A 20,063-nucleotide genomic window follows, 5' to 3' on the forward strand; every position below is an offset into this window, starting at 1 on the left:
GTAGGAGGTGAACGAGACTTACTGTGCTGTATGTAGGAGGTGAACGAGACTTACTGTGCTGTATGTAGGAGGTGCTGGAGACTTACTGTACTGTATGTAGGAGGTGAACGAGACTTACTGTGCTGTATGTAGGAGGTGAACGAGACTTACTGTGCTGTATGTAGGAGGTGCTGGAGACTTACTGTGCTGTATGTAGGAGGTGCTGGAGAGGATGGACACCACGATGCAGAGGCTGACGTTCAGGATCAGCAGTGCCTTGTTGAGCTCACAGCCGGCTGGGTGGGTGTAAAACTTGTACATCAGGGAGAAGGCGCTCACTGCCATGACGTAGAAGAGCAGGGTGACAACAAACACAGCGAGACTCCACACCTTCCGGTCTGCCGCTCCCGTCATCCTGTGGGCAAAGCACACACCGAGTGGCTGCAACGGTCCCCCAACACACAACTAACCCAACCCCAGACAGCCTCCTCCTCTCATCAGCCCGGGACCTGAGGTGTTGGGGGGAGTGGTAAAGAGCTGGGAATAGATGGGGTAAACCTCCCTCCACACTGTCCCATTACACAGGAAGGGATTGAATAAAACTCCCTCTACACTGTCCCGTTACACAGGAAGGGATTGAATAAACATCCCTCTACACTGTCCCGTTACACAGGAAAGGATTGAATAAACCTCCCTCTACACTGTCCTGTTACACAGGCTGGGATTGAATAAAATCAGGATGTCAGGCAGCACCTATGGACGGGAACAGTCGTTCTGGGCCGAGACCCTTCATCGGGACTGAAAAGGAAGGGAGAAGAAGGCCCACTCACCTTCCCCCTCACTAGTCTCAACTATCACACTCCAGCTCCCTCCCATACCTTCTTATTCTGCCGTCTTCCCCCTTCTTTTCCAGTCCTGATGACGGGTCTCGGCCCAAACGCCAACTGTTTATTCTGCCTGACCTGCTGAGTTCCCCCGTCATTTTGTGCGTGTGTTACTCAAGACTGAGCTCTTGGCCCGTGGGGAGGTCAACAGCGAATCTGTTGGCGCAGGAGTCTCACCAGTTCTTGTTCCAGAAATGCGCAAAGACGGTGATGAGGGAGAGTTGTACAAGGATGAAGAGGAGAGCTCCGGCCACGCCAACATATCGCCACACTGCACGCATAGGAACAGTTCCACAGGGTAACACCGTCACACGGCAGCAGTCCGAGGAATAACACCATCACATGGTACAATATACCAGGTGCAAGGGCGGGAGGGGTAAGGAAAGAAAATTGGAAAGTTATAATGTGTAAAATATGATGTGATCCCTTATGTTTAAGCACTGGGGGGGAGCACTGAGGGAGGTCTCCCTCCTGGCACATCCTCGCAAGCAGAACAAATGTTACACCTGCTCCTACACCTCCTCCCTCACTACCATTCAGGGCATCCAACAGTCCTTCCAGGTGAGGTGACACTTCACCTGTGAGTCTGTTGAGGTCAGTAACTGTATCCGGTGCTCCCGGTGTGGCCTCTTGTACATTGGTGAGACCCGACGTAGATTGCTAGACGGCTTTGCCGAGCATCTGTGCTCCGTCCGCCAGAGAATGCAAGATCTCCCAGTGGCCACGCATTCCGAGATGTCAATCCATGGCCTCTGTTGTCAAAATGAAGCCACACTCAGGTTGGAGGAACAACACCTTATAGTCCTTCTGTGTAGCCTCCAACCTGACGGCATGAACATCGATTTCTCGACCTTCTGGTAATGGTTCCCCCACCCTCTTCTTCACCACTTCCCATCCCCTTTTCCCTCTCTCACCTTATCTCCGTGCCTGCCTATCACCTCCCTCTGGTGCTTCACCACCATTTCTTTCTTTCATGGCCTTCTGTCCTTTCCTCTCAGATTCCCCCTTCTCCATCCCTGGATCTCTTTCACCGATCAACTTCCCAGCTCTTTACTTTATCCCTCCCCCTCCATCACCTTTTAAATCTGCTCCTCATCATTTTTTTTCTCTCCAGTCCTGCCGAAGGGTCTCGGCTCGAAACATTGACTCTACTCTTCCATAGGTGCTGCCTGGCCTGGTGAGTTCTTCCAGCGATCTCTCTTGGGGCGCTAGATGGAGTAGGTGGCATTTTGGCTTTGCTCTGTTCATTTTTCAATCTTTTTACCACCCTTTTACTATCTATATCAAAGTGTTATAACACTTTTATATGCTTGAATTTTGATTTTTAATTGATGGAAATGACTACCAGAGGAAAAAATGCATTAGCTGAAGGCAAGGAAGCCGGTAATGGAAATGGAAAGAAAGAAGGTGTTTTTGAACAGCCTAAACAGTCTCAACTTACTTTGGAGGCTATCTCAAAGCTCCTGGATGATAAATTTGATAAAAGATTTGCTACTTTGGAAGTATTGTTAAAGGAGATCGAAGGTAGATTGGCAGTACTTAAGCAGGAGAGTGAAAAACAACAACAACAAACTTCTGAACTGGTTGAAGCTGGGAGACAGAGGGATCGCAGGCTGGATCTATTGGAAAAGAAATTAACTTTGACCACTCAAACACTGGAACAGTATGAAGTCAAGACTATTGACTTGGAGAGTCATAGTTGGAGACAGAATTTGCTAATAATAGGACTCAGTGAAGACGTTGAGAACGGTGACCTTACTAAATTTTTTTCTCAATTTTTAATGGAGGTGTTCGGTTCTGATGTTGTTTTCTTCTCCCCCTATACTCAATCGTGCCCACCGGTCTTTAAGAGTTAAACCCCCTAAGGAGTTGAAACCCCGACTTGTGATACTCTGATTTCATTATGTGCATTCTAAGGAGCATTTGATTCGAATTGCACATCAGAAAGGGGTTATTGTGCATGGAGATCTCAAGTTTTGTCTGGTTGAAGACTACAGTCCTGAGGTAATGCAAGAAAGATCGCTTTTAAAACCGGTGATGTCCGAGTTATATCAAAGAAATTTCCAACCAGCTGTGCTATTTCCAGCTCACCTAAGGGTTGTTCTGCCTGATAAATCACATAAATGGTTTAAATCCGTGGACGAAGCATATCAATTTGTTGAGGATCAAAGTCTGAGCTCAGATGTCTAATAAATTTGCTGTTTCTTCATGTTTGTATTCATTTGACTTATAAGCTAGTAATGTCCAAGCCCTATTAAAGAAAGTTCCAACCAGTTCTGCTATTTCCAGCTCGCCTAAGGGTAATTCTCTCTGATAAGTCATGTAAATGGTTTAAATTTGTGGACAAAACTCATCAATTCCTTGAGGATCAACATTCGATCTCAGCTGTCTAATAAATTTACTGTTTTTTCATGTCTGTATCCATTTGTTTATAAGTTAATAACCAGTTCATAGATTTAGACTTTTAAAGTTTGAAGAATTTTGCCCTTGGTTTGATAATGCTCATACTTTGTTTTGGAGTATGGATATTTATCATGCTTTTATGTTAAAGTTCCTTTTTCTTTCTCTCCCTTTAATATTTTATTCTATTATTTTCCATTGTTTGTTTTTGAAAATAATTAAGAATATGATTTGGTGATTGATTTTTTTTCTTGAAATATTGTTTCACTTTCCAAGACCTTGCCTTTCAAAATGTTTTGCAATTGGCTATTTTTTTTTAACATTTGTTGGTGTGTTTTTATGGCATTCTCTTCTCAATGTTTTGACTGCGGGTGGGGTTATGAATTCCTTTGTCATTGGAGACTTGCCTTCAAGAGAAATGGGGGTAGGTGTCTAGATAGTTTTATGGCTGTCTATTGGCCAGTTTTCGGACTTTTTTGGGTAGGAAGGTGGGGCTATTTTTAGTTTGATTTTTTCCATCTGGGCTGATTGGAAACTACAAATATGTCTGAATTGTCGTAACTTCCGGTTCCTCTTTAAACCTTTTTCCCTCTTCCTGATTCATGAGTTTCCTATGCAGTAAGGTTAACCCTTACACACCATATGGTTTATTCAAATACAATGGATAGTATTATTAACTTTGTTTCATGGAATACGAATGGTTTGAATCATCCGATTAAATGGAAGAAGATTTTTAAAGTTTTTCATAGATTGAATGCTCAGATTATCTTTGCCCAGGAGATTCATGTAAGGAAGGAGGATAATCAGCATTCTTTTAGGTTTTGGAAAGATACACAATTTCACTCTAATTCACAGGATAAGGTGAAAGGATTCTCTATTTTTATAGATTCCTTGATTTCATTTGTTCACTATGAAACAACTTCAGACCCAGATAGTAGATTTCTGTTAATTACTGGTTTACTTAATAACCAAAAAGTTGTTATGGTTAATATCTATGCACCAAATACCGATTATCCTGAATTCTTTAAGCATTTATTTGCATCTCTTCCTAATTTAAATGAATATACAGGTTTCCCCCGCCATCTGAAGTTAGAGCGTTCCTATGAAACGGTTCGCAAGCCGAAATGTCGTAAAGCGAAGAAGCAATTACCATTTATTTATATGGGAAAAATTTGTGAGTGCTTGCAGACCCAAAAATAACCTACCAAATCATGCCAAATAACACATAAAACCTAAAATAACAGTAACATATAGTAAAAGCAGGAATGATATGATAAATACACAGCCTATATAAAGTAGAATTACTTTTCCACAATCATTGTCGGCACAGATCTCCGTAGCGAAAATCTCACGCAAGCGCCGTCGACAAAAAATCTCACGCAAGCGCTGTTGGCAAAAACACGCCGCAAGAGCTCTCCAGTAACCTTTAAGCTATGAATATGCCAAATCATACCAAGTAACATGTAAAAATACACAGCCTATATAAAGTAGAAATAATGTATGTACAGTGTAGTATCACTTACCGGAATTGGTTCAGCGCCGAGCACACTGATGATGGTGTGTTAGACTGAGTCGTCGCAGGTTGGATGGTGCAGTGGCCCCCACCCTCCAGGCCGCCGACCGATACATCGCTGCGAAGCATGCAGGGGTGCAGCAGTAGCCGGGAGGCACCCAGCACATCTTTAAGAAAAAAGCCGAAATAAACATGCTATTTAATTAGGTGACGACCGGCACATAATTGTCGGCCCAGATCAGTGCCGATTTCCGATTGTATCGACTCTGATCTGGGCTGACATTTATGTGTCGGGCAGCATTTAATTAATTAGCTTGTTTATTTCAACTTTTTTCTTAAAGATGTGCTGGGTGCCTCCCGGCTACCGCTGCATTCTCCATGAATCGTGGGGTGGTGGGACACTGGGGTGTCATCTCGTCGCCTGTTTCCATTAGAGCAGGCAGCTCATCTTCTCCTATGACTGCCCACCTCGATGTCGAAGGTCGAGGTTCATCGTCTGCCGTGGCTGATGCGGAAGGCTTGCTTGACTGCTGAGCCTCGCGCATTTTTCTATCATACAGTTCTTTGTAAGGACTCAAACCACCCTGCAAATATCCCCTAAACCTAAGTACCCTTTCAAAATTAAAGTCGTACTTTATCACTGCAGTGAAAATCTCACGCAGTTGTTTCATGTTCAGTTCCTGGACGACTTTACTTTCGGTCTGCTCGCTACTGCATTCAGTTTCAATTGTTATCCTTTCCTCTTCCAATTGCATCAGCTCTTCATCTATCAGTTCTTGGTCATGGGATGCCAAAACCTCTTCAACATCATGTTCGTCAGCTTCCACAAGCCAAACTCACTTAGTCCTTACTTCGTTCACCACGATGGAAACGCTTAATCATGTCTAGTTTTACGCTAAGTGTAACACCCTTACGAGCTCTTTTAGGCTTTTCCGATACCTTAGAACTCATCTTGCAAACGGCTGCTCACAGGCATGTGTTTAAGCAATGCTGGCGAGAATGCCGTTCCGAATCCGGGGGAGAGTGGCTGCTCGGGGCGCGCACTGCCTTTTATCGCGCACTGATTTTCCCCGCACGCTGCTTTTTTTCGTAACAGTGAAAACACCTTCTGAAAGCGAAAACAGGGTACTAATGTAGGTCTTTCGTAACAGTGAGGTTTCGTAAAGCGAACGTTCAAAAAGCGGGGGACACCTGTACATGGTGATAAATCGGGTAAATTACTGACCAACCAATTGAAAGCTGCTTCGGCTAAATGTCAGATTATTAGAGTTCATAAATGGGATGGTACTTTGACAGTTGATCATGATGAAATTAATAAATCTTTTCGAGAATTCTATACCTCTTTATACCAATCAGAATTTCCTGATAATTCTACCATAATGCATGAATTTTTAAGAAAGTTGAGTTTTCTGAAATTACCATTTAATGAATGTTTAACATTCGATGCACCCATTATGGAAAAAGAAATAAAGAAAGCAATTTCTTTGATGAATTCTGGTAAAGCACCCGGCCTGGATGGGTGTACAGTAGAATTTTAAAAATCTTTTTCAAGTCTACTTTCTCCTTGGTTATATAGAATTTTTAAGGATGCCTTATTTGTAGGTAAATTGCCACAATCTTTTTATGAAGCATCTATTTCTTTAATTCCTAAAAAAGATAAAGACCCCACTGAATGTGTATCATACAGACCTATATCCTTGTTAAATGTGGATTCCAAAATTCTTTCCAAAATATTAGCAATTAGATTGGAAAATGTATTGCCACAGATTGTTTCTGATGACCAGACAGGATTTATTAAAAATTGTTATCGTATTTTAAAGTTAGGGGGCTGATGAACATTATATATACTTCATCTAAAACTCCAAAATGTGTTATTTCACTTGACACCAGGAAGGTGTTTGATAGAGTTGAATGGGAATATTTATTTAACATCCTTGAGAAATTTAATTTTAGCCCAAAATTCATATCTTGGATTAAATTGGTATGTCATATACCCTTGGCTTCTGTACTTACTAATAATCAGAGATCCCCCTTTTTTAGCCTTTTTCGAGGTACCAGACAGGGCTGTCCTTTCAGTCCTTTACTACTTGATATTGCCCTGGAGCCCTTGGCAATCGCTCTTTGTGATTCACCTAATATATTTGGCATTATTCGTGGGAATGACACGCATAAGGTATCATTATATGCAGATGACCTGTTACTATATATCTGTAATCCAGAGAAATCTATCCCTGCAGTAATATTATTACTTGCTCAGTTTAGTAGTTTTTCTGGTTATAAATTGATTCTTAATAAGAGTGTGCTTTTCCCATTAAGTATGCAATTTCCAATCTATAGACAATCACCATTTAGACTGGTTACTGATTATTTTACTTATTTGGGTGTTAAAATTACTAAGAAGCAAAAGGATCTATTTAAAGTTAACTTTTTACCCTCAATTGATCATGTTAAACAACTGCTTACTAAATGGTCCCCATTGTCTCTAGCATTGATTGGTTGAATCAGTGCTATTAAGATGATTATTTTACCTAAATTTCTCTATCTGTTTCAGGCTTCATCTTCATCTCTAAATCTTTTTTTGATATTATTGATTCTAAAATTTCTTTATATATATATATGGCAGAATGAAAATCCTAGATTAAGTAAGAAATACTTACAGAAATCAAAAAAGGATGGTGGTTTGGCATTGCCAAACTTTAGATTCTATTATTGGGCAATTAATATTCGATACCTAACATTCTGGACACAAGATTTGGATGAAATTCAATGTCCACGATGGGTAAACCCTGAGTGCAAGTCTGTACAAGGGTTCTCATTGGCTTCTATTTTAGGGGCTTCACTTCCCTTTGCACTTACTAAACTGAATAAACAAATAATTAATCCAATAATTAAACGTACAATGCGAATATAGTTTCAATTCCGTAAATTTTTTGGATCGAATAAATTTATCCTATCAAGTTCTATTATATCCAACTTTTTCTTCCAACCATCCAGAACTGATCAAGCTTTTCTTTTATGGAAAAGGAAGGGAATAATATGTTTTCGTGATTTCATTCGTAAGGCCAGTGATGTTGTGGGGATGGAACTGGACTCTCTGACGGTGGTGTCTGAAAAGAAGATGCTGTCCAAGTTGCATGCCATCTTGGACAATGTCTCCCATCCACTACATAATGTACTGGGTGGGCACAGGAGTATATTCAGCCAGAGACTCATTCCACCGAGATGCAACACAGAGCGTCATAGGAAGTCATTCCTGCCTGTGGCCATCAAACTTTACAACTCCTCCCTTGGAGGGTCAGACACCCTGAGCAAATAGGCTGGTCCTGGACTTATTTCCTGGCATAATTTACATATTACTATTTAACTATTTATGGTTCTATTACTAGTTATTATTTATGGAACAACTGTAACGAAAACCAATTTCCCCCGGGATTAATAAAGTATGACTATGACTATGACTATGACTATGTATTCATGGATAATTGTCTCATGTCCTTTGAACAGTTGTCTAATAAACATAATTTGCCTAGATCACATTTTTTTCAGATATCCACAGATTAGAAACTTTTTGAAGGTTATTATACCTACTTTTGCATTATCACATCAAACTGAAATTACAGAAAAATTTTTAGGTTTAAACCCCTATCAGAAGAGTTTGATAGCAATTGTTTATGATTTAATCACGAAAATACGATTAGGTATGTCTGATCAAATTAAGAATGAATGGGAAAGAAAACTTCAGGTATCTTTACCCACAGAGAAATGGGAGAAAATTCTCCAACTAGGTAACACTTCTTCAATGTGTGCTAGACACGCTTTGATACAACTTAAGGTGGTTCATAGGCCCCATATGTCTAAGGATAAGTTAGCTCTTTTTTATGGTCATATAAATCCTGTCAGTGACAGGTGTAATTCTGAGTGAGCTTCCTTGACGCATATGTTCTGGTCTTGCCCTCTTTTGGAAAAATATTGGAAAGACATTTTTGATATTATTTCAGTAGCTTTACGTATTGATTTACAACTTCGTCTTATTACCGCAATTTTTGGATTGCCAATGATAGACTTTATTCATTTATCCCCTTCAGCTTGTCGTTTGATTGCATTTGTTACATTAATAGCCAGAAGATCCATTTTATTTAAATGGAAAGATTCTAATCCCCCTACTACATTTCAATGGTTTTCCCAAACTATAACATGTTTAAATTTGGAAAAAATTAGGAGTGGTACCACTGATCCTTCGGTTAAATTTGAAGGAACTTGGAAGCCATTTATTCAACATTTTCATATGATGTAAGTTGACCTTTTCTGAATCCTTTTTAATAACTTTTTGATTGTGTATAGAGGAGCGGAGTTAATGACAAATAATGATTTCAACTGGTGAAATATGGCAGCCCAGTTTTGTTTTGTTTTGTTCTGTGTTTTTTTTAGTGTAGGGGGTAAAACTTTAAAAAAAAATCTTTTTCATGTTCAGTTATTAAAAGATTGGGAGGTTTAAATTAAATATGTTACTCGGAGTCTGTGTCTGTATACGTTAACTTTTATTAATGTAATCCCCATCTCTTTGTATCATTATCATTGTTATGTTTATCAATTTGAAACTCAATAAAAAAGATTGAAAAAGAGAGAGTTCTTCCAGCATTTTGTGTGTGTTGCTTGTCATCATTTATGTTATATTGAGACTCAGAGTAGAAAAGAATTTTCCAGCCCTTCAAGCCACACAGCCCACCTATTTAACCCTAGCCTAATCACGGGACAATTCACCTACCGACCAAGACATGCTTTTGAATTATGGGAGGAAACCCTTGAACACACGGGAAGAACAGGCAAACTTTTTTTTACAGAGGATGCCGGATTCGAACTCACAACTCTGATGCCCCCAGCTGTAATTGCACCGCACTAACCGCTACACAATCATGGCACCCGACTGTTGTCTGTGGAATCCTGCTGTGAGAGAAGGTTGTCGCATGCATTACTGCAGAAGCCCCACTGCTGCTCTGGTGCAGTCTTCGTTCTGTAAACAGGGGCTGGGTGTAGGAGAGCTGCCCGCTGGCCTCCAGCTCAGCAGCTCAGCGTCCTGCCGGTCAGGGTGACCCACCCACCCTCCGACAGAGAGGCTGGTCAGGGCTGTGGGACCTGGGACCCTCCCTCCAACAGAGAGGCTGGTCAGGGTGACCCACCCTCCCTCCAACAGAGAGGCTGGTCAGGGCTGTGGGACCCGGGACCCTCCCTCCAACAGAGAGGCTGGTCAGGGCTGTGGGACCTGGGACCCTCCCTCCGACAGACAGGCTGGTCAGGGCTGTGGGACCCGGGACCCTCCCTCCGACAGAGAGACTGGTCAGGGCTGTGGGACCTGGGACCCTCCCTCCGACAGAGAGACTGGTCAGGGCTGTGGGATGGGACCCTCCCTCCAACAGAGAGACTGGTCAGGGCTGTAGGACCTGGGACCCTCCCTCCAACAGACAGGCTGGTCAGGGCTGTGGGACCCGGGACCCTCCCTCCAACAGACAGGCTGGTCAGGGCTGTGGGACCCGGGACCCTCCCTCCAACAGAGAGGCTGGTCAGGGCTGTGGGACCCGGGACCCGCCCTCCAACAGAGAGGCTGGTCAGGGCTGTGGGACCTGGGACCCTCCCTCCAACAGACAGGCTGGTCAGGGCTGTGGGACCCGGGACCCTCCCTCCGACAGAGAGACTGATCAGGGCTGTGGGACCTGGGACCCTCCCTCCGACAGAGAGACTGGTCAGGGCTGTGGGATGGGACCCTCCCTCCAACAGAGAGACTGGCTTTGGCAGAGGAGGAGGAGGAAAAGGCCTCAGTCTCACCCACCGTGGAGAAATGACTCGTCCGGAATGAAAAAGGCAGCAGTAGAAATGCCGACAAGAATCAGGAACTTCAGAAACCAGAACCTGCAGTTGGGGGGAGCGGGAGGGAGAGCGGGGGAGGGGGAGTGGAGGGAGGGGGAGGGGAGAAGGAGGGTGGGGGAGGGGGAGAGGGAGAGTGGGTGAGGGGAGAGGGAGAGGGAGAGGGAGAGGGGGAAGAGGAGAATGGGGGAGTGAGAGAGGGAGAGGGGGAGTGGGGGGAGGGGAAGAGGAAAGTGGGGGGGAGAGTGGGGGAGGGGAGAGGAGAGTAGGGGACGGGAAGGTGGGGGAGAGGGAGGGAGAGGAGAGAGTGGGGAAGGGAGAGTGGGAGAGGGGGAGGGGAGAGGAGTAGGGGTAGTGGTAGGGTGGGGGAGGGCAGAGTGGGGGAGGGGGAGGAGAGAGTGGGGGAGGGGAGGGGAGGGTGGGGAGAGAAGAGTGGGGGGAGGGGAGGGGAGAGTGGGAGAGGGAGAGTGGGGAGGGGAGAGTGGGTGGAGGGGGAGAGGGAAAGGGAGAGAAAGAGGGAGAGAGGTGAGGGAGAGGAGAGGTGGGACAAGGGAGGGAGAGAGATGTGGGGAAGGGAGAGGGGTATGGGGAGGGGGAAGGAGAGGGAGAGAGGTATCGGGGAGAGAGGTATGGGGAGAAGGAGTGAGAGGGGTGTGGGGGAAAGGGTGGGGGAGAGGGAGGGAGAGGGGTGTGGGGGAGGGGAGGGTGGGTGAAAGTGGTGTGGGGGAAGGGTGGGAGAGGGGTGGGGGGAGGGGGAGGAGAGGGGTTTGGGGGTGGGGAGGAGTGTGGGGGGAGAGGGGTGTGGGGGCGGGGAGGGGTGTGAGGGGGGGGAGAGGGGTGGGGGAGGGGGAGGGTTGTGGAGGAGGGGGAGGGTGGGGGAGAGGGGTGTGGGGGTGGGAGAGGTGTGTGGGAGAGGGAGAGAAATAGTGAACACAAACATTGAAATCACCAGGATAAGGAGGTACAGATGCCAGGATGAGGGGGTACAGGTGCTGAGCTGAGGGGTACAGGCACTGGGGTGAGGTGGTACAGGCACCGGGATGAAGGGATACAGGCGCTGGGGTGAAGGGGTACAGGCGCTAGGATGAAGGTGTATAGGTGCCGGGATGAAGGGGTACAGGCGCTGGGGTGAAGGGGTACAGGCACCAGGATGCAGGGGTACAGGCGCCGGGATGAAGGGGTACAGGCACCAGGATGCAGGGGTACAGGTGCTGGGAAACACTGAGACAGAGAAACACGTAGAACCGTTACCCATTGTGAATGAGAGCCCGGAAATCGCGACTGGATTTTACATTGACCAGGGTGACGCAGAGTAGCAGGTAGAAGCACGCTGTCCCGAAGCACACCCTGTAGACTGCCGAGTATCCGAGCAGCTGGTTACAGTCTGAGCCGGGCTGCAGGTGATCACAGAGAACTCTGAAGAAAGGCACCTAGGCCAGAGGGAGAAATCACAGTCTGCAGGCGTTGGACACAGGCAAGTCTGTCCCCCACCATATCCTCAGCCCCTGTCTGCAGCCCCACCCTGCCTCTGCCACTGCTCCTGAACCTGCTGATATTAATCAACAGGGTTTTGGCAGCCAAGAATGAGACATAAATCCTCACTCATTTATTTATTTACTTGTTTAATTTTTTAGAGATACAGTGTGGAATCGGCCACCCCAGCCCTTCGAGCCACGCCGCCCAGAAACCCTTGGTTTAACCCGAGCCTGATCACAGGGCAGTTTACAACGACCAGTGAACCCACGAACCAGTACGTCTTTGGACTGTGGGAGGAACCCAGAACCCCCAGAGGAAACCCACCATGCACATTTCTAACAGAACGGGTTTACAGGGTGGGGAGGCCTTTTGGGGCAGAGAGTATTACAGAGGAAGGGAGGGCTATAGGGGTAGACGGGATTTACAGAAACGGGGAGGGGTGTATAGCCAGGGGTGTTTATGAGATGAGGAAGGGTGTAGGTGCTAGGTGAGGTTACAGAGATGGGGAGAGGGTGGAGGGGGTTACAGAGATGGGGAGAGGGTGGAGGGGGTTACAGAGATGGGCAGGGTGGAGGGGGTTACAGAGATGGGGAGGAGTGGAGGGTTTGGAGGGGGTTACAGAGATGGGGAGGGGTGGAGGGGTGGAGGGGTTACAGAGATGGGGAGGGGTGGAGGAGTTGGAGCGGGTTACAGAGATGGGGAGGGGTGGAGGGGGTTACAGTGATGGGGAGGAGTGGAGGGGTTGGAGGGGTTACAGAGATGGGGAGGAGTGGAGGGGTTGGAGGGGTTTACAGAGATGTGGAGGGGCTGGAGGGGGTTACAGAGATGGAGAGGGGTGGAGGGGGTGGAGGGGGTTACAGAGATGTGGAGGGGCTGGAGGGGGTTACAGAGATGGAGAGGGGTGGAGGGGGTTACAGAGATGGGGAGGGGTGGAGGGGGTGGAGGGGGTTACAGAGATGGGGAGGGGTGGAGGGGGTTACAGAGATGGGGAGGGGTGGAGGGGTGGAGGGGGTTACAGAGATGGGGAGGGTTGGAGGAGGTTACAGAGATGGGGAGGGGTGGCGGGGGTTACAGAGATGGGGGGGTGGAGGGGTGGAGGGGATTACAGAGATGTGGAAGGGTGGAGGGACTGGAGGGGGTTAGAGAGATGGAGAGGGGTGGAGGGGCTGGAGGGGGTTACAGAGATGGGGAGGGATGGAGGGGGTTACAGAGATGGGGAGGGGTGGAGGGGGATACAGGAATGAGGAGGGGTGGAGGAGGTGGAGGGGGTTACAGGGATGGGGAGGGTTGGAGGGGGTTACAGAGATGGGGAGAGTTTGAGGGGGTTACAGAGATGGGGAGAGGTGGAGGGGGTTACAGAGATGGGGAGGGGTGAAGGGATCGGAGAGGGTTAAAGAGATGGGGAGATGGGGAAGGGTGGAGGGGGTTACATGAATAGGGAGGGGTGGAAGGACTGGAGGGGGTTACAGACATGGGGAGGGTTGGAGGGGGTTAAAGAGATGGGGAGGGGTGGAGGGGGTTACAGAGATGGGGAGGGGTGGAATGGTGGAGGGGGTTACAGATATGGGGAGGGGTGGAGGGGGTTACAGAGATGGGGAGGGGTTGGAGGGGGTTACAGAGTTGGGGAGGGTTGGAGGGGGTTACAGAGACGGGGAGGGTTGGAGGGGGTTACAGAGATGGGGAGGGTTGGAGGCGGTTACAGAGATGGGAAGAGGTGGAGGGTGTTACAGAGATGGAGAGGGGTGGAGGGGTGGAGAGGGTTACAGAGATGGAGTGGGGTGGAGGGGTGGGGTGGAGGGGTGGAGGGGGTTACAAGGATAGGGAGGGGTGGATGGACTGGAGGGGGTTACTGAGATGGGGAGGGGTGGAAGGTGTTACAGAGATGGGAAGGGGTGGAGGGGCTGGAGGGGGTTACAGAGATGGGGAGGGTGGAGGGGGTTACAGAGATGTGGAGAGGTGGAGGGGGTTACAGAGATGGGGAGGGTGGAGGGGGTTACAGAGATGTGGAGAGGTGGAGGGGGTTACAGAGATGGGGAGGGGTGGAGGGGTCGGAGGGGGTTACAGAGATGGGGAGGGGTTGGAGGGGGTTACAGAGATGGTGAGGGGTGGAGGGGGTTACAGAGATGGAGAGGGGTGGAGGGTGTTACAGAGATGGGAAGGGGTGGAGGGGCTGGAGAGGGTTACTGAGATGGGGAGCGGTGGAGGGGGTTACAGGGATGGGGGTGGAGGGTGTTACAGATATGGGGAGGCGTGGAGGGTTGGAGGGGGGTACAGAGATGGGGGTGGAAGGACTGGAGGCTGTTACAGAGATGGGGAGGGGTGGAGGGGGTTTCAGAGATGGGGAGTGGTGGAGGGGTTGGAGGGGGTTACAGAGATGGGCAGGACTGCAGGGGTTGGAGGGGGTTACAGAGATGGGCAGGAGTGCAGGGGTTGGAGGGGGTTACAGAGATGGGGAGGGGTTGGAGGGGGTTACAGAGATGGGGAGGGGTGGAGGGTGTTACAGATATGGGGAGGCGTGGAGGGTTGGAGGGGGGTACAGAGATGGGGGTGGAAGGACTGGAGGCTGTTACAGAGATGGGGAGGGGTGGAGGGGTTTCAGAGATGGGGCGGTGTGGAGGGGTGGAGGGGGTTACAGAGATGGGGAGGGGTGGAGGGGTGGAGCGGTTACAGAGATGGGGAGGGGTGGAGGGTGTTACAGAGATGGAGAGGGGTGGAGGGTGGAGGGGTTTACAGAGATGGGGAGGGGCTGGAGGGGGTTACAGAGATGTGGAGGGGCTGGAGGGGGTTACAGAGATGGGGAGGGGTGGAGGGGGTTACAGAGATGGAGAGGGGTGGAGGGGGTGGAGGGGGTTACAGAGATGGGGAGGGGTGGAGGGGGTTACAGAGATGGGTAGGGGTGGAGGGGTGGAGGGGGTTACAGAGATGGGGAGGGTTGGAGGAGGTTACAGAGATGGGGAGGGGTGGCGAGGGTTACAGAGATGGGGGGGTGGAGGGGTGGAGGGGATTACAGAGATGTGGAAGGGTGGAGGGACTGGAGGGGGTTAGAGAGATGGAGAGGGGTGGAGGGGCTGGAGGGGGTTACAGAGATGGGGAGGGATGGAGGGGGTTACAGAGATGGGGAGGGGTGGAGGGGGATACAGGAATGAGGAGGGGTGGAGGGGTGGAGGAGGTGGAGGGGGTTACAGGGATGGGGAGGGTTGGAGGGGGTTACAGAGATGGGGAGAGTTTGAGGGGGTTACAGAGATGGGGAGGGGTGGAGGGGGTTACAGAGATGGGGAGGGGTGAAGGGATCGGAGAGGGTTAAAGAGATGGGGAGATGGGGAAGGGTGGAGGGGGTTACATAAATAGGGAGGGGTGGAAGGACTGGAGGGGGTTACAGAGATGGGGAGGGTTGGAGGGGGTTAAAGAGATGGGGAGGGGTGGAATGGTGGAGGGGGTTACAGATATGGGGAGGGGTGGAGGGGGTTACAGAGATGGGGAGGGTGGAGGGGGTTACAGAGATGTGGAGAGGTGGAGGGGGTTACAGAGATGGGGAGGGGTTGGAGGGGGTTACAGAGATGGTGAGGGGTGGAGGGGGTTACAGAGATGGAGAGGGGTGGAGGGTGTTACAGAGATGGGAAGGGGTGGAGGGGCTGGAGAGGGTTACTGAGATGGGGAGCGGTGGAGGAGGTTACAGGGATGGGGGGTGGAGGGTGTTACAGATATGGGGAGGTGTGGAGGGTTGGAGGGGGGTTACAGAGATGGGGGTGGAAGGACTGGAGGCTGTTACAGAGATGGGGAGGGGTGGAGGGGGTTTCAGAGATGGGGAGTGGTGGAGGGGTTGGAGGGGGTTACAGAGATGGGCAGGAGTGCAGGGGTTGGAGGGGGTTACAGAGATGGGGAGGGGTTGGAGGGGGTTACAGAGATGGGGAGGGTTGGAGGGCGTTACAGAGATGGGGAGGGGTGGAGGGGGTTTCAGAGATGGGGCGGTGTGGAGGGGTGGAGGGGGTTACAGAGATGGGGAGGGGTGGAGGGGTTTCAGAGATGGGGCGGTGTGGAGGGGTGGAGGGGGTTACAGAGATGGGGAGGGGTGGAGAGGTGGAGCGGTTACAGAGATGGGGAGGGGTGGAGGGTGTTACAGAGATGGAGAGGGGTGGAGGGTGGAGGGGTTTACAGAGATGGGGAGGGGCTGGTGGGGGTTACAGAGATGGGGAGGGGCTGGTGGGGGTTACAGAGATGGGGAGGGTGGAGGGGGTTACAGAGATGGGGAGAGGTGGAGGGGGTTACAGAGATGGGGAGGGGTGGAGGGGTTGGAGGGGGTTACTGAGATGGGGAGGGGCTGGTGGGGGTTACAGAGATGGGGAGGGGCTGGTGGGGGTTACAGAGATGGGGAGGGTGGAGGGGGTTACAGAGATGGGGAGAGGTGGAGGGGGTTATAGAGATGGGGAGGGGTGGAGGGGTTGGAGGGGGTTACTGAGATGGGGAGGGGTGGAGGGGGTTACAGGGATGGGGGGGTGGAGGGTGTTACAGATATGGGGAGGTGTGGAGGTTTGGAGGGGGTTACAGAGATGGGCAGGAATGGAGAGGTTGGAGGGGGTTACAGTGATGGGGAGGGGTTGGATGGGGTTACAGAGATGGTGAGGGTTGGAGGGCGTTACAGAAATGGGGAGGGGTGGAGGGGGTTACAGAGATGGGGTGGGGTGGAGGGGTGGAGGGGGTTACAGAGATGGGGAGGGGTGGAGGGGTGGAGTCGTTGGAGGGGGTTACAGAGATGGGGAGGGGTGTAGGGGGTGACAGAGATGGGGAGGTTTTGGAGGGGGTTACAGGGATGGGGAGGGGTTGGAAGGGGTTACAGAGATGGGGAGGGGTGGAGGGGGTTACAGAGATGGGGAGGGGTGGATGGGGTTACAGAGATGGGGAGGGGTGGAGGGGGTTACAGGGATGGGGAGGGGTTGGAAGGGGTTACAGAGATGGGGAGGGGTGGAGGGGGTTACAGAGATGGGGAGGGGTGGATGGGGTTACAGAGATGGGGAGGGGCTGGTGGTGGTTACAGAGATGGGTAGGGCTGGTTGGGGTTACAGAGATGGGGAGGGGTGGAGGGGATTACGGAGATGGGGAGGGTGGAGGGGGTTACAGAGATGGGGAGGGGTGGAGGGGATTACAGAAATGGGGAGAGTGGAGGGGGTTACAGAGATGCGGAGGGGTGGAGGGGGTAACAGAGATGGGGAGTAGTGGATGGGTGGAGGGGGTTACAGAGATTGGGAGTGGCTGGTGGGGGTTACAGAGATGGGGAGGGTGAAGGGGGTTACGGAGATGGGGAGGGGTGGATGGGGTTTCAGAAATGGGGAGGGGTGGACGGGGGTTACAGAGATGGGGAGGGGTGGACGGGGTTACTGGAATGGGGAGGTGTGGAGGGGGTTACAGAGATGGGGAGGGGTGGAGGGGTTAACAGAGATGGGGAGGAGTGTATGGGTGGTGGGGGTTACAGAGATGGGGAGGGGTGGACGGGGTTACTGGAATGGGGAGGTGTGGAGGGGGTTACAGAGATGGGGAGGGGTGGAGGGGTTAACAGAGATGGGGAGGAGTGTATGGGTGGTGGGGGTTACAGAGATGGGGAGGGGTGGACGGGGTTACTGGAATGGGGAGGTGTGGAGGGGGTTACAGAGATGGGGAGGGGTGGAGGGGTTAACAGAGATGGGGAGGAGTGTATGGGTGGTGGGGGTTACAGAGATGGGGAGGGGTGGAGGGGGTTACTGGAATGGGGAGGGGTGGGAATAGGAAGATGAATGGAGTGAAGCTGATTGGCTGGTTGGATTGTCAATCTGAGCACTCACTTTCTCACGCACAGATTCAGTTACGGTTCGGGACATGAGCAGGCAGCAGCCCGTGGAGCTGACGATGTGATAAAACGTGTACATCAGGCGTGTCCCAGACGACACCTTAATCCCAGGGAGGAACGGGCAGCAGAGTGAACAGGGGGCAGGGCCACAGCAGCAGCAGATCTGCAGGGGGAGCAGAACAGAAAGGGTTAACTGTACAAGTACCGACAGTTATCACAACCACCGCCTCCCACTGCCCCACACACATCTTTCCCGTCACTTTCACCTGGACTGTCACCAGGACAGCGACAGACACAGAGTGAATCTCCCTCCACGCCGTCCCATCACACACTCCTGGGTCAGACACAGGGTGATGCTTCCTCCACACCATCTCATCACACACTCCCAAGGGTCAGACACAGAGTGAAGTTCCCTCTTCACTGTCCCATCACACACTCCCTGGGTCATATACAGTGTGAAACTCCCTCCACACTGTCCCATCACACACTCCTGAGTCAGACACAGGGTGATGCTCCCTCCACACCATCCCATCACACACTCCCAAGGGTCAGACACAGGGTGAAGTTCCCTCTTCACTGTCCCATCACACACTCCCTGGGCCATATACAGTGTGAAACTCCCTCCACTCCATTCCAGCACACACTCCTGAGTCAGACACAGAGTAAAGCTCCCTCTACACTCCCCTATGACACACACTCCTGAGTCAGACCCAGAGTGAAGCTCCCTCCACACCGTCCCATCACACACTTCCAAGGGTCAGACACAGGGTGAAGTTCCCTCTACAATGTCCCATCACACACTCCTGGGATCAGACACAGAGTGAAACTCCCTCTACACTCCCCTTTGACACAATCCCTGAGTCATATACATTGTGAATCTCCCTCCACACTGTCCCATCACACATTCTCAGGGAAGAGACCATGAAACTCCCTTCACAGCGTCCCATCACACACTCCTGGGGTCAGATACACAGTGAAGCTCCCTCTGCACTGTCCCATCACACACTCCTGGTGAGGCCTCCCATGTCATCAGTCCTGGGGGGCAGGATAGCGTTAGGTGGCTATTTCAGTCACAAGCTTTGACTACCTGGAGGAGGACAGGGACTGAGTGAGTACAGTCTGTCTGTCTTCCTTTCTCTGTCTCTCGTGTTCTCTCCCTTTCTCTAATTTTCTCCCTCTCTTTCTCAATCTCTCTCTCACTTTCTCTCTTTTACTCTTTTTCTTCATTCATTTCTTTTTCTTTCTTCTTTCCTTTTTATTTTCTTAATTCAAGAAAGCAGTTACTTCACCCAAGCAGTAAGGCTGATCAGCACCTCCAAACACCACTAGTTTATAATTTTCTGTCATTCACCTTATGTACAGACACTCCTGTGCCTAGTGTCACTTTATGTACATACAGTCAATCTATTTATACAATGCCTATAAAAATTATTCAACCCCCCCCCGGAGGTTTTCATGTTTTATTGTTTTACAACATTGAATCACAGTGGATTTAATTTGGCTTTTTTTGACACTGATCAACAGAAAAAGACTCTTCCATGTCAAAGTGAAAATAGATCTCTACAAAGTGATCTAAGTTAATTACAAATATAAAACACAAAATAACTGTTTGCATAAGTATTCACTCCCCTTTAATATGACACGTCAAGTCATCACTGGTGCAGCCAATTGGTTTTCGAAGTCACATAGTTGGTTAAGTGGAGATCTCCTGTGTGCAGTTGAGGTGTTTCAATTGATTGTAGTAAAAATACACCTGTATATTGAAGGTCCAACTGGAGTGGGCTGGGGTGGTGGGCGGCTGGCTAGCTTGCTATCTGGCTATCTGGCTATTCTGTGGGAATATTGATCGATGGCCTGTATGGGTCTGGAACGATACTCGTACACGGTTCCTTGTAAACTCTGATAGGATGGTGGGGAGGGAGTCTGATGGTGACAGCAACAGCATGGAGTGTGGGTGGAGAGAGGGACTGAGAACAGGAAGGTGAAGGGTCAGAAGAGCAAGAAAGGAGGTGGGTCTAGTGTAGGTGGATCGGAAAGTGAGGGAAGAGAAGTTGAGGAGAAGGGCCCGAGGGCAAAATTGCTAACTGTAGTGGTAAGATTTGAGGGGGAAGGAGGAGTAAAGAAAATCAATTTG

The 20,063-nt window shown here is 49.9% G+C and overlaps 1 protein-coding gene across 1 annotated transcript in view; it reads right to left on the reverse strand.

Annotated features, from left to right (window-relative positions):
- Positions 1-18,008, reverse strand: part of serinc4 (serine incorporator 4) — a 37,603-nt gene extending 19,595 nt beyond the window's left edge. Inside the window, exons 1-5 of the mRNA XM_063071037.1 lie at positions 17,937-18,008; positions 11,887-12,065; positions 10,601-10,680; positions 1,041-1,134; positions 183-394 (exon numbers count right to left, since the gene is read on the reverse strand). Of these exons, the coding sequence (XP_062927107.1) occupies positions 183-394; positions 1,041-1,134; positions 10,601-10,680; positions 11,887-12,065; positions 17,937-18,008 (637 nt within the window). The remainder of the gene's footprint in view (positions 1-182; positions 395-1,040; positions 1,135-10,600; positions 10,681-11,886; positions 12,066-17,936) is intronic.
- Positions 18,009-20,063: the final 2,055 nt, after the last annotated feature.

The sequence above is a fragment of the Mobula hypostoma genome, chromosome 18 (assembly GCF_963921235.1).
Source record: "Mobula hypostoma chromosome 18, sMobHyp1.1, whole genome shotgun sequence".
Taxonomy (NCBI): Eukaryota; Metazoa; Chordata; class Chondrichthyes; order Myliobatiformes; family Myliobatidae; genus Mobula; species Mobula hypostoma.